This window comes from Ictidomys tridecemlineatus, chromosome 7 (genome assembly GCF_052094955.1).
Source record: "Ictidomys tridecemlineatus isolate mIctTri1 chromosome 7, mIctTri1.hap1, whole genome shotgun sequence".
Classification (NCBI taxonomy): Eukaryota; Metazoa; Chordata; class Mammalia; order Rodentia; family Sciuridae; genus Ictidomys; species Ictidomys tridecemlineatus.
In genome coordinates, this window is record NC_135483.1 from 113,123,502 (window position 1) to 113,138,884 (window position 15,383).

The window sequence follows — 15,383 nt, forward strand, 5'->3', positions numbered from 1 at the left end:
GTATTTCTTGAAGGATTAAAGAAGGAACATTGCTATATCTGCCATGAAAACTAATGGCTGGGATATGAAACAGGAAAGAAAATTAATTTTCACTTTATTCTTAAGAAGTTAATTTTTTTTTGTGTGCTGGGCATTGAACTCATGATAGAAAACTGAATTTGCTCTACCAGTAAGTTATACCTCCAACCCTCAAATTAAACTTCAAGAATAAAATCTCAAACAAGCAATAGAAGAAATTATACTTTCCACCTTTTTAGAAACACTCATAAATAAAACAAGAATTCTTCGGACATGACATGTATGCTGAGCAAGGTAATTCAGTATGATAAGTACTGTAAAACATGTTTTTCCCTTCAGGAAAGCTCATATTTTTATTGTAGTAATACTTAAGAGCTCATTTACTGCTGTTACTTTTATGTTCTATTTGAGAAAGTATTGTACTAAAAATTACTGACTTCTGTTCAAACTGATGTACACAGAAACATTAATAGAAATTCTACAACAGAAGACACAGATTGCTGCAAATACAGAGAAGGAAATAAAACTGTATCCTGCTGTCATGATTTGTAAAATAAATGTGTGTGTGTGTGTGTGTGTGCGCGCGCACACACACAAGCATTTGTTTTAAAATTTTATGCATGAAGAGCCTTGGTTTCCTCATGAATCAAAATTAACATTAGCCAGTGTAGACTTCATAGCACATAGCCTTTGTGGAAAGAAAGTTTACTATCACATTATAAGAACAATAACTCAACAATAAGATAAAACTCCTGAAATGGTGTGTGAGTGATAATATAAGCAGACAATACATAAGGCAAAGTCTAAGAATTAAATGGAGAGAAATTGTAAGCTTATTATTATATTGTATAATTTTAACTCACAATCTTATAGAGTACATACAAGAAATCAAAATAAAGATAATTGGAATAACAAAATAAACAAAAAACTCAGCCCACAAGAAAATATATTTAAATCTACATCATCAAAATAGGAGACACATTCTCTTTAAGCACAAAACATTTTAAAAATGGGCCTGTTCCAGTCCACAGTCTCAAGAGAAAGCAAATAATTAATTTAATAACAAATACATGCTTTGCGTACAATTATGTTAAAAGTTTGTAACAATAACTGTCATCTCCCTATATGCTTTAAAACTAAAAATAATCACTAAATTTTTTTTAATAATGTGACCTCAAATAGAAATATGAGACATTTAGTAGCAGGCAAATTGAAGACCTCAAAAACCTACAGGATTCAAAAATAAAGAGAAACAGATGGCACTAAATGTATGTATAAGAAAGCGTGAACAATTAAAAATAACAACATAGGCAGCTTCTGAATGGTTTAATAAGAATCCAAAAATATTTCTTTCCTACTAACAAGAAAGGACCAAAGCTTTGCAAAAATTCATGAGAAGCTTTTTTTTTTTTTCAAAATAAACCACAGAATGTACATATGAAGAGCCAAATGTGTGGTGTTTTCACAAGTATTTATCCTATCACTTTCTTCCCAGCTTAACGATAGTCTTAAATGACTCAGAAATCATAAGAGGGGGCAGTAGTTTGGAGTCACCCTAAAATCCAATTCTCAGAAATTGTTCAATGGGAAGGAAAATTTTCTTTAAAAAAAAATGGTTCTGGGATAACTGAATATTCACATACAAACAAATGGTAGAGCAACTAATCTCATAACTCAAAAACAAAATCAAAATGTATCATAAAATGTAAGAGCCACAACTATACAACTATTAGAATACATAGAAATATTTTGTGATCTTCAATTAGAAACTGTGCATTAGCTATAAAGCATAAGCAATAAAGGAGAAAGTAAACTGTCATCAAAATCTAAAACTTTTGTGTTTAAAAGGAAGAATTTAGAGGGTAAAAGAAAAACCAAGTGATGGGGAAAAATATTTCCAAAATATATATCTGACAAGGGAGTTGTAAAAATAAGGAACAATTTTTGATTCAATAATGAAGTACAAATTACACAATTTAAAAGATCTGAATGGACATTTCTTCCTGAACGATACAGAACTGACCAATAATCAGTAGAAAAAAATGTGCACAGCAACATTAGTCATCAGTCAAATCTACATTAAAAGTACAATGAAATACCACTTCATACCTAATGATGACTCTAATCAGAGAGAAAGATGATAACAACTGATGGCAAGTACTTGTGGAGAAATTGGAACCCTCAAACAATGCTGGTGGAATTTGAAATAATGCAGACACTTTGCAAAGCATTTTGGCTATTTTTCAGAATGTTAGATATTACCATATTTAGTTCCTATATGACCCAGCAATTTCAATTCTAGTTATAACCCAAGAGAATTGAAAATGCATGTTGACATAAAACCTTGTACATGAATATTCATAGCAACATTATCATAATAACTCAAAATAGAAACAATCAATAAGCCCATCAACTGATGAATGAATAAACAAAATGTTGCATATCCATATAACAGATACACTACTTATCAATAAAAGAAATGAGGCAGTGATATATACTGGAAACAATGAAAATAATATATCAAATGAAAGAAACCAGTCATAAAAGAACATATACATATTGTATGGTTCCACTTCTGCAAAATGCCAGAATTGACAAATCTACAGAAGCAGAAAATAGATTAGTGGTTGCCAGGGCCTAAGGTAGGTATTGATGGGAGTGATTGCTAATAGACATGAGGTTTGTTTTGGAGTTGATTAAAGTATTCTAAAATTAGATTGCAGTAGTGGTTGCACTGCATTGTGCATTTTGGAATGATGAATTTTCTGGTATGTGAATTATATCTCAATTCCACTGTTATTAAAGAAATAAATATGGTTGATGAATGTTGAAATTTGTAAAGGCTAAAAATTGTTCAAATACCTCTTGTTCACTGTTAATAGTATAGGTTCACATTTGATTACATGATTTTACCTCATTCAGACTTATTGTATAACTGTGCTCATCTCTGAAAATTTTATCAACTATAAAATGAAAGATTAGCTGAGCATGTCGGTGTATGTCTGTAATCCCAGTAGCTCAGGAGACTAAGGGAGGAGGATTGCAAATTCAAAGCCAGTCTCAGCAATTTAGGCCCTAAGCAACTTAGCAAGTGGCTCAGTGGTTAAGTGACCCTGTGTTCCATCCCCAGTACAAAAACAAAACAAAACAAAACAAAACAAAACAAAACAAAACAAACAAACAAACAAAAAAAAAGTATTCCAAAAATTTGGTGCTGTTTCTTCTCTGTGTGCTTGTGCTACTTGAATAAAATAGCAAATCCATCCTTTTAAGAGTAATATTTCAACTAAAGAATTAAAAAAATAAAGAACTCAAATTAGAAAAAAAGAGTAGAAACTGATAAAACAGAACAAAAGAGATTACCAAGAAAACCCAAAGTCATTCTGCAGAAGAAGAATCTGAGTCACAAAAATTTGTATAGCTAACATGTCATGTTGTGAATGTTGCTGATAAGATGGAGAGAAGGAATTTGATCCTTTGTGCTGATTTATGTTAGCAATGATTGAGAAAATCAGAAGATTTCATACATTGTTGAAGAGAGTGTGTATTTCTATGACCATTTGAATATATTTGGCTATAATAGAACAAAACATGTGCAACTGAACATGCTGACACATTTGAATATGTGTTTCAGCTTGTGTACCAGTAAACGTCATAAACACTTACGCTATAACATCATTTGATATTGCAAAACACTGCAAACAACATCCAAGACCTTAACATGGAAGAACTGACCAAACATTAATCTCTTTACAAACTAGAATGCTATATGCAGTTCAGTGGAATAAACAGAGCTATAGTAAATGCATGAAGAAATATCAAAACTATATGCAGTAGTACAAAGAAACTAGTTTCAGATGTGTATATTGTGTATGACTTGATAAAATAAATAAATAAATTTATTTTGGCTGGGATTGAACCTAAGACCTTACACATTCTACAGAAGTGCTCTACGTTTGAACTACATCCCCAATCCTTTTTACCTTATATTATTTTATTTTATCTTTTTGAACATTAAGATCATTTATTCCAATTTCTATTTCTTTCTTTTCTTTCCCTCTCTCCCTCCCTTCCTTTCTTTCTAACTGGTGATTAACCCCAGGGATGCTTAACTACTGAGCCACATTCCCAGCTCTTTCTTATATTTTTATCTAGAGACAGGGTCTCACTGAGTTGCTTCTTTGACCTCATAATCCTCCTGCCTCAGCCTCCGGAGCCATTGGATTACAGGCATATGCTGCCATGCCTGGCTCCCCCTTTTTACTTTAAATTTCAGAGAGAAGCTTTCTAAGTTGAGTAGACTGTCCTTGAACTTCTGGTCTTCCTCCTGCCTCTCACTCCCCATCAGATGGGATGATAGGAATGCACTCGATACAAGCAGTATTACTTGTTCTCTAAGAACACAAATTATAATAATAGAATGATACGCCAATTTCAAAAAAGAAACTAACACTGGGGAGTTAAGAATACATGAACAGAGAACTTGAAGTTATCTAATATTTTATAACAGTTACAAAATGATTTAAATCATAATGACAAATTCTGAATATTTAAAAAATATTGACTGTGGACACATTGTTCTCAATTGTTTTTAAACATGTTTGAAAGATTTCATGATGAATTAAAAACACATTCGAAATCTCTAAACAATGACTATTTTATTAAAATTGCTCTGTGATTTTCTAAATTCTTATATTTATTGTGGTCAATTTTGGCTGAAATAATATATTTTGATAAATATTTACTTGGTTACATTTGATAAAACAGTTTAATGGAGTTCAAAAATCAATAAATTCTTAATTTCTTTCATATTTGAATTCTGAATTGAGATAAAATCCCAAATACCACTACCTTTAAGATTTCTATTGACTGATTGAATTATTATTTCCCCTTAGAGAGAATAAGGTTATAATGAATAATCCAATATGTCATTTTGTAAACTAATGGGGCATCATGAAGAGTGAATTTTAAAATCTCAATTCTTATATGGTTTTTACTTTAATCAAGAAAAACCCTGCATAAACTATTTGGAGATAAAATACAATGAATAAATTTCAGGTTTGTTTCAATTTTGATGTAGCTATAAGAACTTCTTTGGGGGCAAACTCAATTTGGAATGAATATCTGTAAATTATTAAGAAGACATCCATTTTTACCATCGTCTAATAGTGCTTCAGTATGCTAGATCTGTCTCATAAATGACTGAAGTTAACAGTTCAAACCAATATATCATATTCTTAATATAGAAGTGGCTTGTCATTTTTCTGCTGTAGCACATGAGTTGACATACGTACAAAACAAAGGTTACGATTTACATTTTTATAGTGATGAATTTCATGTTTATAAATGTAGTATATAGCAAGCAGACATTCAGAGCCTAATCTCTTCTGTCTACAATTCTCCTTTCTTTGATTTTCTTTAGGTCCCACTACAGGTTCACAGTATGATTTTTATAAGACAAAATATGAAAGCAGAAGATGACTTGTCTAAAAAAAAGACTTCATTACAGGTCTTTTCAGGGCAAATTATTATTATAACTATATAACTAGCAATTCTATATGAATAGCTCCTGATTCTTTATCATATATAGAAAATCAGACAAAAATGATATTACAGTTAAAATGTTTTCTTTCTCATTTCAGAGCTTTTACTGTCTTTTCTGTTCTTATATTTAAGAATTTATTGGAATTTCTCTGCCCCATAATCAGATAAATTTACTTTACAGAGCAAAACCTTATAAAGTGGTAAATGGTGTATCGTTTCTTTGGCTCAATGTATGTTATTACTTCCTTTCCACATTCCTCAAACTATAGCCATTTTGGGAGTAAATGATAGTCAAATATTGCTGCAGTATGACAGACATAAAAGCTTGGAGAATAAACTATATGGAATAAAGTCCAAGATGGACTCTCAAAAATTATTCAAATTGTATCTTTAAGATCATGCCATCAGCTCCCCATCAATCTTTATAGAACACTTTTTGTTGTTTCCTCCCTTTCCTCCCTTTTGCTTTCTCAAAAATTTTTAGGTATTTTTTTCTCAAATAGCTCTTTTTTGATGTCAGTTTTATTTTAAAAACTTATTAATTCCATTAAAAAGTGCTATGAATCTGCATCTGAGGGGTGTGTGGCAGGGGGATGGAGGGGACAGAGAGAGGAAGAGAGAGAGAGAGATCATTGGAATAAAAGGTAAAGCAAAGAATAAAAATTCTTTGTATTTCTAGGACAAGTACAGTGACTTTTACTTGAATGATTACATAGATGAATGCACTATTATAAAAATCAATAAATTAATATTTAACCAAGAAGATGTTAAATATGAAGGAGATAAAAATTATTTCTAGAGAAAGTAAGCAGAGAAAGAAGTAAGTGAAGCAGAAACACAAAGAGGAATTGTTCAACAAAGGTGAATGAAATTAACAGGTTAGTGACTGAAGAATAAATATGAAACATCTATAGTTGAGGACATAGAGTTAATTCCTACAAATTAATAAGAAAAATTAATACTTTTAAAAGGAAAATGGTCAAAATAAATTAAAGAGCAACAAGGCTAATAAGCATATGGGAAGATGTTCAAACTCTAATAATAAGGAAAATGCATACCCCAGCAATGATTATATTATCTTACTGTTATATATTAGTGAACAAATACAAAACTGGACAATTTTGGGAGCTGCCAAAGGTGTTTAAGCTTGGAAACATTTTGTTGGTACAAATGTTGACTGTGCAAGCATTCTGAAGAACAACTGGTTCCACTTAGTCATAGAAAATGTAAGTCCATTCTGAGATTCAGTAATGATCTTAAAGAAATGTCATACAGATCTATACGAACACAGGTATATATCTGAAGAAGCATTATTGGTACAGCAAATGGTGCACAAATAGTGGGAAACTTGAATGTGTTTATATGGTACAATGGATAAGCAAAAGTGATAGGTGCAAACCATGTTATTCCATCTAGTGGTTAGTAGTTTTGTGTTAGTTGCACACAGAACACAGGCAATAAAAATGTGTTGATTGAAAAAGGCAGGTGACATAATATACACGACAGTATCATTTATATAAGTAAAAAATGTGTGTATGTGTGTGTGTATATATATATATATATATATATATATATATATATATATATATACACATATATATCAATCAACAATATCTGTTTTCCAAGAAAATACATGAGCCACATTGAGATGGGTTCCTTTGAAGATAGTGGTGAAAAAGCAAAGTGGGCTTTAGAGACAAAAATAAAGGAAGAGATGAGACAATCTAAAATAGACCAATGATAATACTGTAATGAAGTAAGACATGTAACTAACTCGATCCCCATCTGTGACCTCCAAAAGATAATGAGAGGTACAGTCAGTAGTTAAAGAAAATAGAAAGGGTCCAATTACTTAAAATACAGAAAGTTATTACACTTAATAAGAATGTGTGACAAAAATTTTATGTTCTATAAGGTGTATAAAATAATTTCATTCACTCTCAGCTTTTAAGAAAGCTTGGGAGTAAGTAAGCTCATGGAAGTATTCAAAGGCATCTTGGGAGTGTGCATACATACAGAAGAGAGAGAGGCCCTGGATCTTTCTAGTAGCATGGATATTTTTCTGTTTTGGAATAAGAAGGAAGAAAAATCAAACCCTTTGATTTAACATTCTTTAGCTGAAGGCCCTGGACAAATAGTTACATTTCTGGGTCTCAGTGTCCACAGATATAAAAATCAAAGCCTATTAATATCTAACTGGTTTCTTTGGAGTAAAAAATAATCTACTGTTTTTTAGGTATTTTAAAAAGAATGGCTATTAATGAAATAATAAAAAATTAAATACAAATTATTCATAATTTGGGCTGGGGATGTGGCTCAAGTGGGATGCGCAAGGTGCTGGGTTCGATCCACAGCACCACATAAAAATAAAATAAAGATGTTGTGTTCACTGAAAACTAAAAAAATAAATATTAAAAAAATTCTCTCTCTCTCTCTCTCTCTCTCTCTCTCTCTCTCTCTCTCTCTGTCTCTCTCTCAAGGAAAAAGAAGTTATTCATAAATGAGGAAGTTTTAAAGAATGTACAGGGTTTAAATTTCCAAAGTGAATGTGAAAGATATTGGCATGCCAAAGGTCATAAATGATAATGGCAGAGAACACGAAGGTGAAGATAAAATGAAGTGATACAAACGACAGTATATTATACATTCTTGGCAATTGTGCATTTACTGTCATTACTAATGATGGAAACACAATGGGCCTGAAGTGGAAGCCCACAGTGGAGGATTGAAGAAAGAAAACGAGCCAAGCTGAAGGAGGTCCTGAACAACAGATTAACTTGGACTTGGAGTTCAAATCATATAAGGAAGAACTTTAAATTGTGGAAGATTTAGAAGGAAACCGAGATATTAAATTGTCATCTTTTCAAAAGCAAATTATATAAGTACCGTATAGCGCCAATCTCCTGATTTCTTCATCTTTACTTCTCATTGCTCCCTAGGGAATCCCATCTGCTTATCATCCCTGTTTTCTTTATTATAGAATTAACCCCTTCCTATTCCATGTTATCTTCCTGATCTAAATTTCCTTTTCTCTTTTTCATTAAAGTACAATGTTCATTCTAGTTTCAATTTTCTCCTCACAAACTGGAGGTTAAGGCTGAAAACACACATGCCTGAGAGATGGCTGCCATCATCATTAGAACACCTGGATCCCCTGACCTCTGCTCTGGGCAGATGCTACTCAATTGCAGAAGGAAGGCTGAATCCTAGAGATGCTATAGGGAAAAATCAGAGGAGTGGAGAGACAGGGCAGCAAAGATCTGGAAAAGTAAAAGAAGAAAACAGGAACCATACACAGAACTATGGACATTTGAAAGAGAATAAAAGAATATATTTAACTAATTAATTTTGTGGTAAACTGATGCCACCTGAAGATATAACACTGGGTAAAAGGAAAGATGGCATAGTTGGAAATGCAAGTGACACAGTAATCAGATTTTAGGTAAGAAAGGAAGGTCTCAGGAAGCAGGAGCTCTCCATGTGAATACACATAGACACCTGCAAAAATTAAGGTCTGGGTGATGGACTCAGTAGGCCAAATGGTGATTATAAATTTTTGTGCATGTGTCCATATCTCTTTGCTAAAAAACTAAAGTAAACTGGAACACACATGTAATTAGAATCTAAAGAAAAAATAAGAAAATAAAAAAAGAAATATAATAAAACTCTAAACTAATTCAGGTCAAGAGAAAATAAAAAAGGAATGCAATAATATTTTAACATATTCTTTAACTATGTTGCAAACTGGCCAATAAGACACTTACAACCAGCAGAGAGCTAAAAAAAATGGAATAAGCACTAATATTTCGGATGTTCATAAGTTAATAAAAATATTTCAGGAGAAAGGTAATCAATAGTTATAAATTAAAGAGGGAATGTATAAGGAACTGATAAAATATGCTAATGAGATATCCAAAAAAAGGTGAGACATGTAAGAAATTAAAAAATAAAGGTCATAAATGTAATATTTGTGGAAGATCGTTATATTTAATTGGTAAAATGTTAGGTATGAACTTAATTAAAATAAACTCAGTTCAGCAATGCATAAAAACTCAGATAATAAAGAGTTTAATAAATAGTGGAAAGAAACAAGAGTATATGAAAATTCAAGGAGAAAAACAATGGGGGGTCATGGGTGTAAATAATGTGCATCATAAAGCCTACAGTATTTTTATTAATTTTTTAAAATACCAAGATGAATAAGAATAGGGATTGAATTCAACAGAAAAAAAATAAATTAGCAAAAGAGGGAATCAAGTGAAGAATGGTGGAAGAAAAGAAAGAGGAACAAGAATTGAGAAATTTTGTTTTTATAGCCCAGGATTTCATAGTCATTCATTTATAATGAACTATGAATTTTCTGCTTTTCAAAAAGGGATGATACCAATACAAAATAAAGAGATTTTTATACACACAAAATTGGTTCAAATAAAAAATAATTTTTAATACCTAGAAACAGGTATTAAAAATACCCATACTCTGTAAATCATGTAAATATTTTAGGTATTTGGTGCATTCTCTTTTAGGAACAGATTGATTATCAATATTTGAAACTAGTCATATAAGAAAAGTTTCATTTAAATTTAAAAGATAAAATAAATGTTTGCTTTTCTCCTAAATTATTGGCAAATTCAGGTGTGAAATATGGCAATGAGTAATGACATAGTATGTTTAGAATTTCATTCTGACCTGAAATAGAAGAGGTCAATTCCATTAGGGCAATTATCTTTGCACCTGCTCACTTATATTTGAATGTTGAATTATTCTAATATTAAGTTTATTATTCATTTAATACGATACAAAACAACTCCAAATATGCTAATAATTTTATTAACTATTTCCAAAAACCAGTTTTGGAGATAATTTTCATGTGAAATATGATTATAATTATTTCTAGGTCAAAGTTTGATCTATAATTTCCCCATTCTGAACAGAAATGAATTAAATGACTATTATCATCACAACACTTTGCTATTTTTTTCAGATTCTTATGCTAGTTACTGTCTGTAAGAATCTTAAAGAAAAAGAGTAAAATAAATGTCTGCTAAGCATATGCTCTAGGATTTAAAAATTAATAGGAGAAAGCAACCATAAAAATAATTGCAAAACAAATAAAATTTAAAATAAAGGATTAAAATAACTTCATATCCTCTAAAAATATAATATCCTTCAAATGAATATTTTTCCCAAAACTGATCTGGACATCATATGAAACACAATAAAAAATTTATAACTTGATTTCTGACTTCATTATTCTTATTATTTCATTGGAGAGGTGAAGAATTAGGAAGGAAGATAGATAGGAATATATAACAGACATCTACTTATGTGACCACATTTTTATAAACAATATATTCTAGTTTTTGACAGGAGAAACAAATGGAGAAAAAGAATATTTGGGAAAAGTCTTAATTAACAAAGAAAAATTTGAGCTACTAGAGCGAAAATAATATGTAGGATTTCTAGAGAAGAGGAAAAAGAAAAATATAAGTTGAGAAAACAAAATGAATAATGATTTATGATGATGGGTTCTTAGCAGTCTAATGAAGCCCTTGGACCTCCTCAGAAAGTTTTAAAAAGTGCTGGGTATAGTGGCTCATGCCTATAATCCCAGCAGGTCTAGAAGCTGAGGCAAGAGAACTGCAGTTCCAAGCTAACCTCAGCAATTTAGCAAGGCTGTAAGCCACCTAGTGAGACCCTTTTTCAGAACAACTCAAAACAAAACAAAAAAGCAAAAGAAAAAAGGGCTGTGGATGTAACTCAGTGGTTGATAGTCTTTGTGTCCAAGCCCTGGTACGAAAAAAGAAAGAAAGGAAGGAAGGAAGGAAGGAAGGAAGGAAGGAAGGAAGGAAGGAAGGAAGGAAGGAAGGAAGGAAGGAAGGAAGGAAGGAAGGAAAGAACAGTATTAAAAAGTTAAAAAGAGGTGAGAAAAAATTAAATATAGGCAAGAAAATAAATATATTAAAATGTAGTTATTAAAATTAAACAAACACTTTTTATGTAGTTAAAAGGCCCTTATTATTTATTTATTTATTTTGATGATATAAAATTTAAACTTTCCTTGCTAACATAATTTGGTCCCTATTGTCATTCTCTTCTCTCTTGGAAAAAGCTGAGAAGATAGTTCCAGAGACAGAATTTTATTAATGCATTTGATAATGAGATTGAACAATGGGTTTAAGTAAACCTATTATTGAATCAGTAGAGATTTTCAAAGGCTGAATGAACATAAGTAATATTTTAAAATATATATAAAAATGTCAATTATTTCTATTAGAAATTCTTTGCTGCTGGTAATAACTTCTGTGGTCTTTTCTTTACATTCACAACTGGAAGAAATACTAATTGTCATGTAGAAATTAAATAAAATGAAAGTATAATATTTTACCCAATAAATTCAAGAGCCCCTTCAGTTTTATCCATGGACTTATAAGTATTCATACATTCTGTCTGATAATTTGGAGAAGACAATGACAAGTCATCATTCCCTAAACATCTAGGAATCTGATGAGTATGAGACCCTCACAAGTAACAAGTGTTTTATGTTATTCTTGGAATAGAATATAAGGAAGAAAATGTTATAATGGACATTGTTTCTTGAAGAATGAGAAAAATGAGGTTAAAGAAGTTTCATGCACCCTGCCTAGTGTTACATACATGACAAATGCCAGTCCCAGGATTAGAATTCAAATAACAGGGTTCTAAAGTCTTTATTTGCTTTGCCCCCTCAGATATAGAGTAAATATTTTGTAACCCCCAAAAATACACATGAAGGAAATATGGTCAAGAAAGGAATCATTAAGAACAAAATGATCTGATGGTAACAATTCCATGGGCTACAACAGTAAGGATTATTGTAATATTTTCTCTCCAGAGATTTTGTAGTAGACTAAAATGACCTATTATACTTAATCGTCACACCTAAAATGAGGTGAATTCTTTCTATTAATTCTCCAAAGGTGTTTTTTCCCCCCAAATCTATTTTAAAATACATGCAGACACAGAAAACACCCACTTACCAACACTTGTGCAACTTTCTCCATCCACATCCAGCTTCCACCCTTCATAACATGAACACTTGACTGTGTGTTTGTGCTGCTCGCACACTTGGCTGCACTTCAGATGATTGCTACAATAATCCACAATTTCACATGTTTTATTGTCTTTGTTGAGTTGAAGTCCTTCAGGACAAGAACAGACAATTCCTCTTCCGGGAACAACAGAACAATGGTTGCTACAGCCTCCATTGTTCAGTGAACATTCATCTATAAAAGAAGGGGAACAGATTATAGGTCATATCAATTGTTTTCCTCAGTTAAATACTGATCCTTGAACTCAATGCTGAAAGCCTGGAATTAAAGTCAATATACAGTAAATGATGGTAAGAGAAACCTCTTGAAGGTTACAATAAGAATAATGATAGAACATAAACAATGACAAAATTTCATTCTATGTGATATGATTGGGAATGGGAGATTTTTATTTCTTGAAAACTTTTGAGTACAGTTTGCTTTAACCCATAGACATGAAATATGTTTGATATTTCTGTTATAACTGGAAGGATTGTACTTAGCTATTTAACAGCTGAAAAATTCAATTGTAGATGTTTTCCAAAAGTTATGCAAAAACATTCATGATACAAATACTTGAATTATCTCCAAGCTTTAAATAAAAAAGTATATGCACATATATGCAAACATGCATAATATATATATTTTTTTTTCTACATGTATCATCTGATTTATAGTGATAATGCAGAATGGATTTCTGTATCCTTTACTGTCTGCAGGTATTTTTTTTTCAATTTTTTTTTAAGTTGTAGATAGACACAATATCTTTATTTTTTTATGTGGTGCTGAGGATAGAACCCAGTACCTCATATGTATTAGACAGGTGCTCTACCATTGAGCTACAGCCCCAGCCCTGCAGGTATTTATTTTTGTTAGATAATTTATATATCATATCCTACAATTGGTTATTATAATAAATTCAATCAGTCCATGAAAATTAAGTATTAATACACTAAAAATAGGTTCTCCCTGGTATTTTGGCTGACATAACAGTATAAAGTACTTTCTCCATTATTAATATCATTCATTTAAGGAGACATTTGCTTATATAATATATATGTGTAAATATATATATTTGTTTATATATTTTTAAAATATTTAGATATATTTATTTATCATTCTATTTCTTCGCCAAATTTTAGGATCCATGAGGGCCCACAAAATATGTGTTCTGTTCATCAGTGTATTCTTAGCAGCTAAAAATATCTAACATTGAGTAAACAAAGAAAAATATTTGATGGATATAAAAATATTGTCTAAAAGTATACAATTGTTCCCAAATTGAACCAGCATTGTCTACTTGAGAATTTCAAAATGACATGCTTACACCTTTGCATAAAATAGCAGATTACTGTTTTTGTAACCACACTACTACCTACCAGAGAGTATATAGTTAGATACAGAGTAATGAGGTCAAAAGAAGTTTAGTCTTTGCTTTTAAAATGTTTCTGAGTGGTTTTAAAAGCCAGTTTCATTTTGTGTATTTTGAAATGAGCTAAAAATACTGTTTTCTAATAATTTGTGAATTGTGGTGATATAAAAAGTGAGCAGAAATGTAAGGCTTCCATAAACATTTTTACATCTTTAATGTTTGTATATGGGTAAACACTTATTATTATTTATCCTTATCAAAAATGTTACAGTAATAAGAAAAGAAAATGATTGTATTAACTGTTTTCTTTAAGAATTCAATTCAAGTTCTGCATTATTGTAGGAGGAAAAAATAGATTCATTCATGGTTCCTTAAAATATGTTTCCTCACCAGTAATCACAATCATTTCAAAATAGCAGTCATTTCAAAGTATTTGCCCCATTTTAGTTCAATTGACATTCGCTTTTCAAGAGAATGACTGTAAAGAAATGCCATTGTGCCCAGCAGGAAAAAAGATTGTTACAATGTTTTTAGCTTATTTCAACTATCTCGGTTTTCTTAGTACTGAAATGTCTTCTTTCTGATATCTGTGTAATTAAGTGATGGATTTTAGGATAAACAAAATTCATATCAAAAGAAACCTGAATATATAAAGATAAGATCAATACTTGAACAGCCAATACCTTGTCAGTTCTTCTTTAATTCAAAACATGTCATTAACCCTGCAACTTCTTTAGAAAACTTTTATTATCTGACAAGACTCTGTCCTTGATGGTACTGTGGTCAGTTTCATCTCCTCTCCAATAGTTTCAACATTGGTTTATAAAAACTAGAGGCCCTATGGAACAAATGATTTGTACCCACCCACATATAACATACAAAGAGATTTAAGTATCAGAATATTGTCTCACAGTTCCCTAAAACGAACACTAATTCCTTGCAGTGTCTATAAGAACAAGCTCATTGATGCAACGGGAATTCCCTATTTCTTCTGGCCAAAATCTGTTGATAGATAAGTTCCTGACCTTTCTCTTAATTATGTTGAAAAACTTGCAATTATAAATACATTCTCTACAATTAACAATGAATGTTGGTGAGGATGTGAGGTAAAGGGGACACTCATACATTGCTGGTGGAACTGCAAATTGGTTCAACCATTATGGAAAGTGGTATGGAGATTCCTCAGAAAACTTAGAATGGAACCACCACTTGACTCAGTTATTCCACTCCTCGATATATACCCAAAAGACTTAAAATTAGCATACACAGTGATACAGCCACATCAATATTTACAACAGCTCAATAACAGTAGCTAAGTTATGGAACAACCTAGGTGCCCTTTAACAGATGAATGGATAAAGAAGATGTGATACATATAC

General features: G+C 31.3%; 1 protein-coding gene across 5 annotated transcripts in view; it reads right to left on the reverse strand.

Annotated features, from left to right (window-relative positions):
- Lrp1b (LDL receptor related protein 1B) overlaps positions 1 to 15,383 on the reverse strand; it is a 1,779,935-nt gene that overhangs the window by 630,450 nt on the left and 1,134,102 nt on the right. For all 5 annotated transcript variants that reach the window (XM_078017329.1, XM_078017328.1, XM_078017330.1 and 2 more), the window contains exon 23: positions 12,582 to 12,827. In XM_078017329.1, coding sequence (XP_077873455.1) covers positions 12,582 to 12,827 — 246 coding nt within the window. The remainder of the gene's footprint in view (positions 1 to 12,581; positions 12,828 to 15,383) is intronic.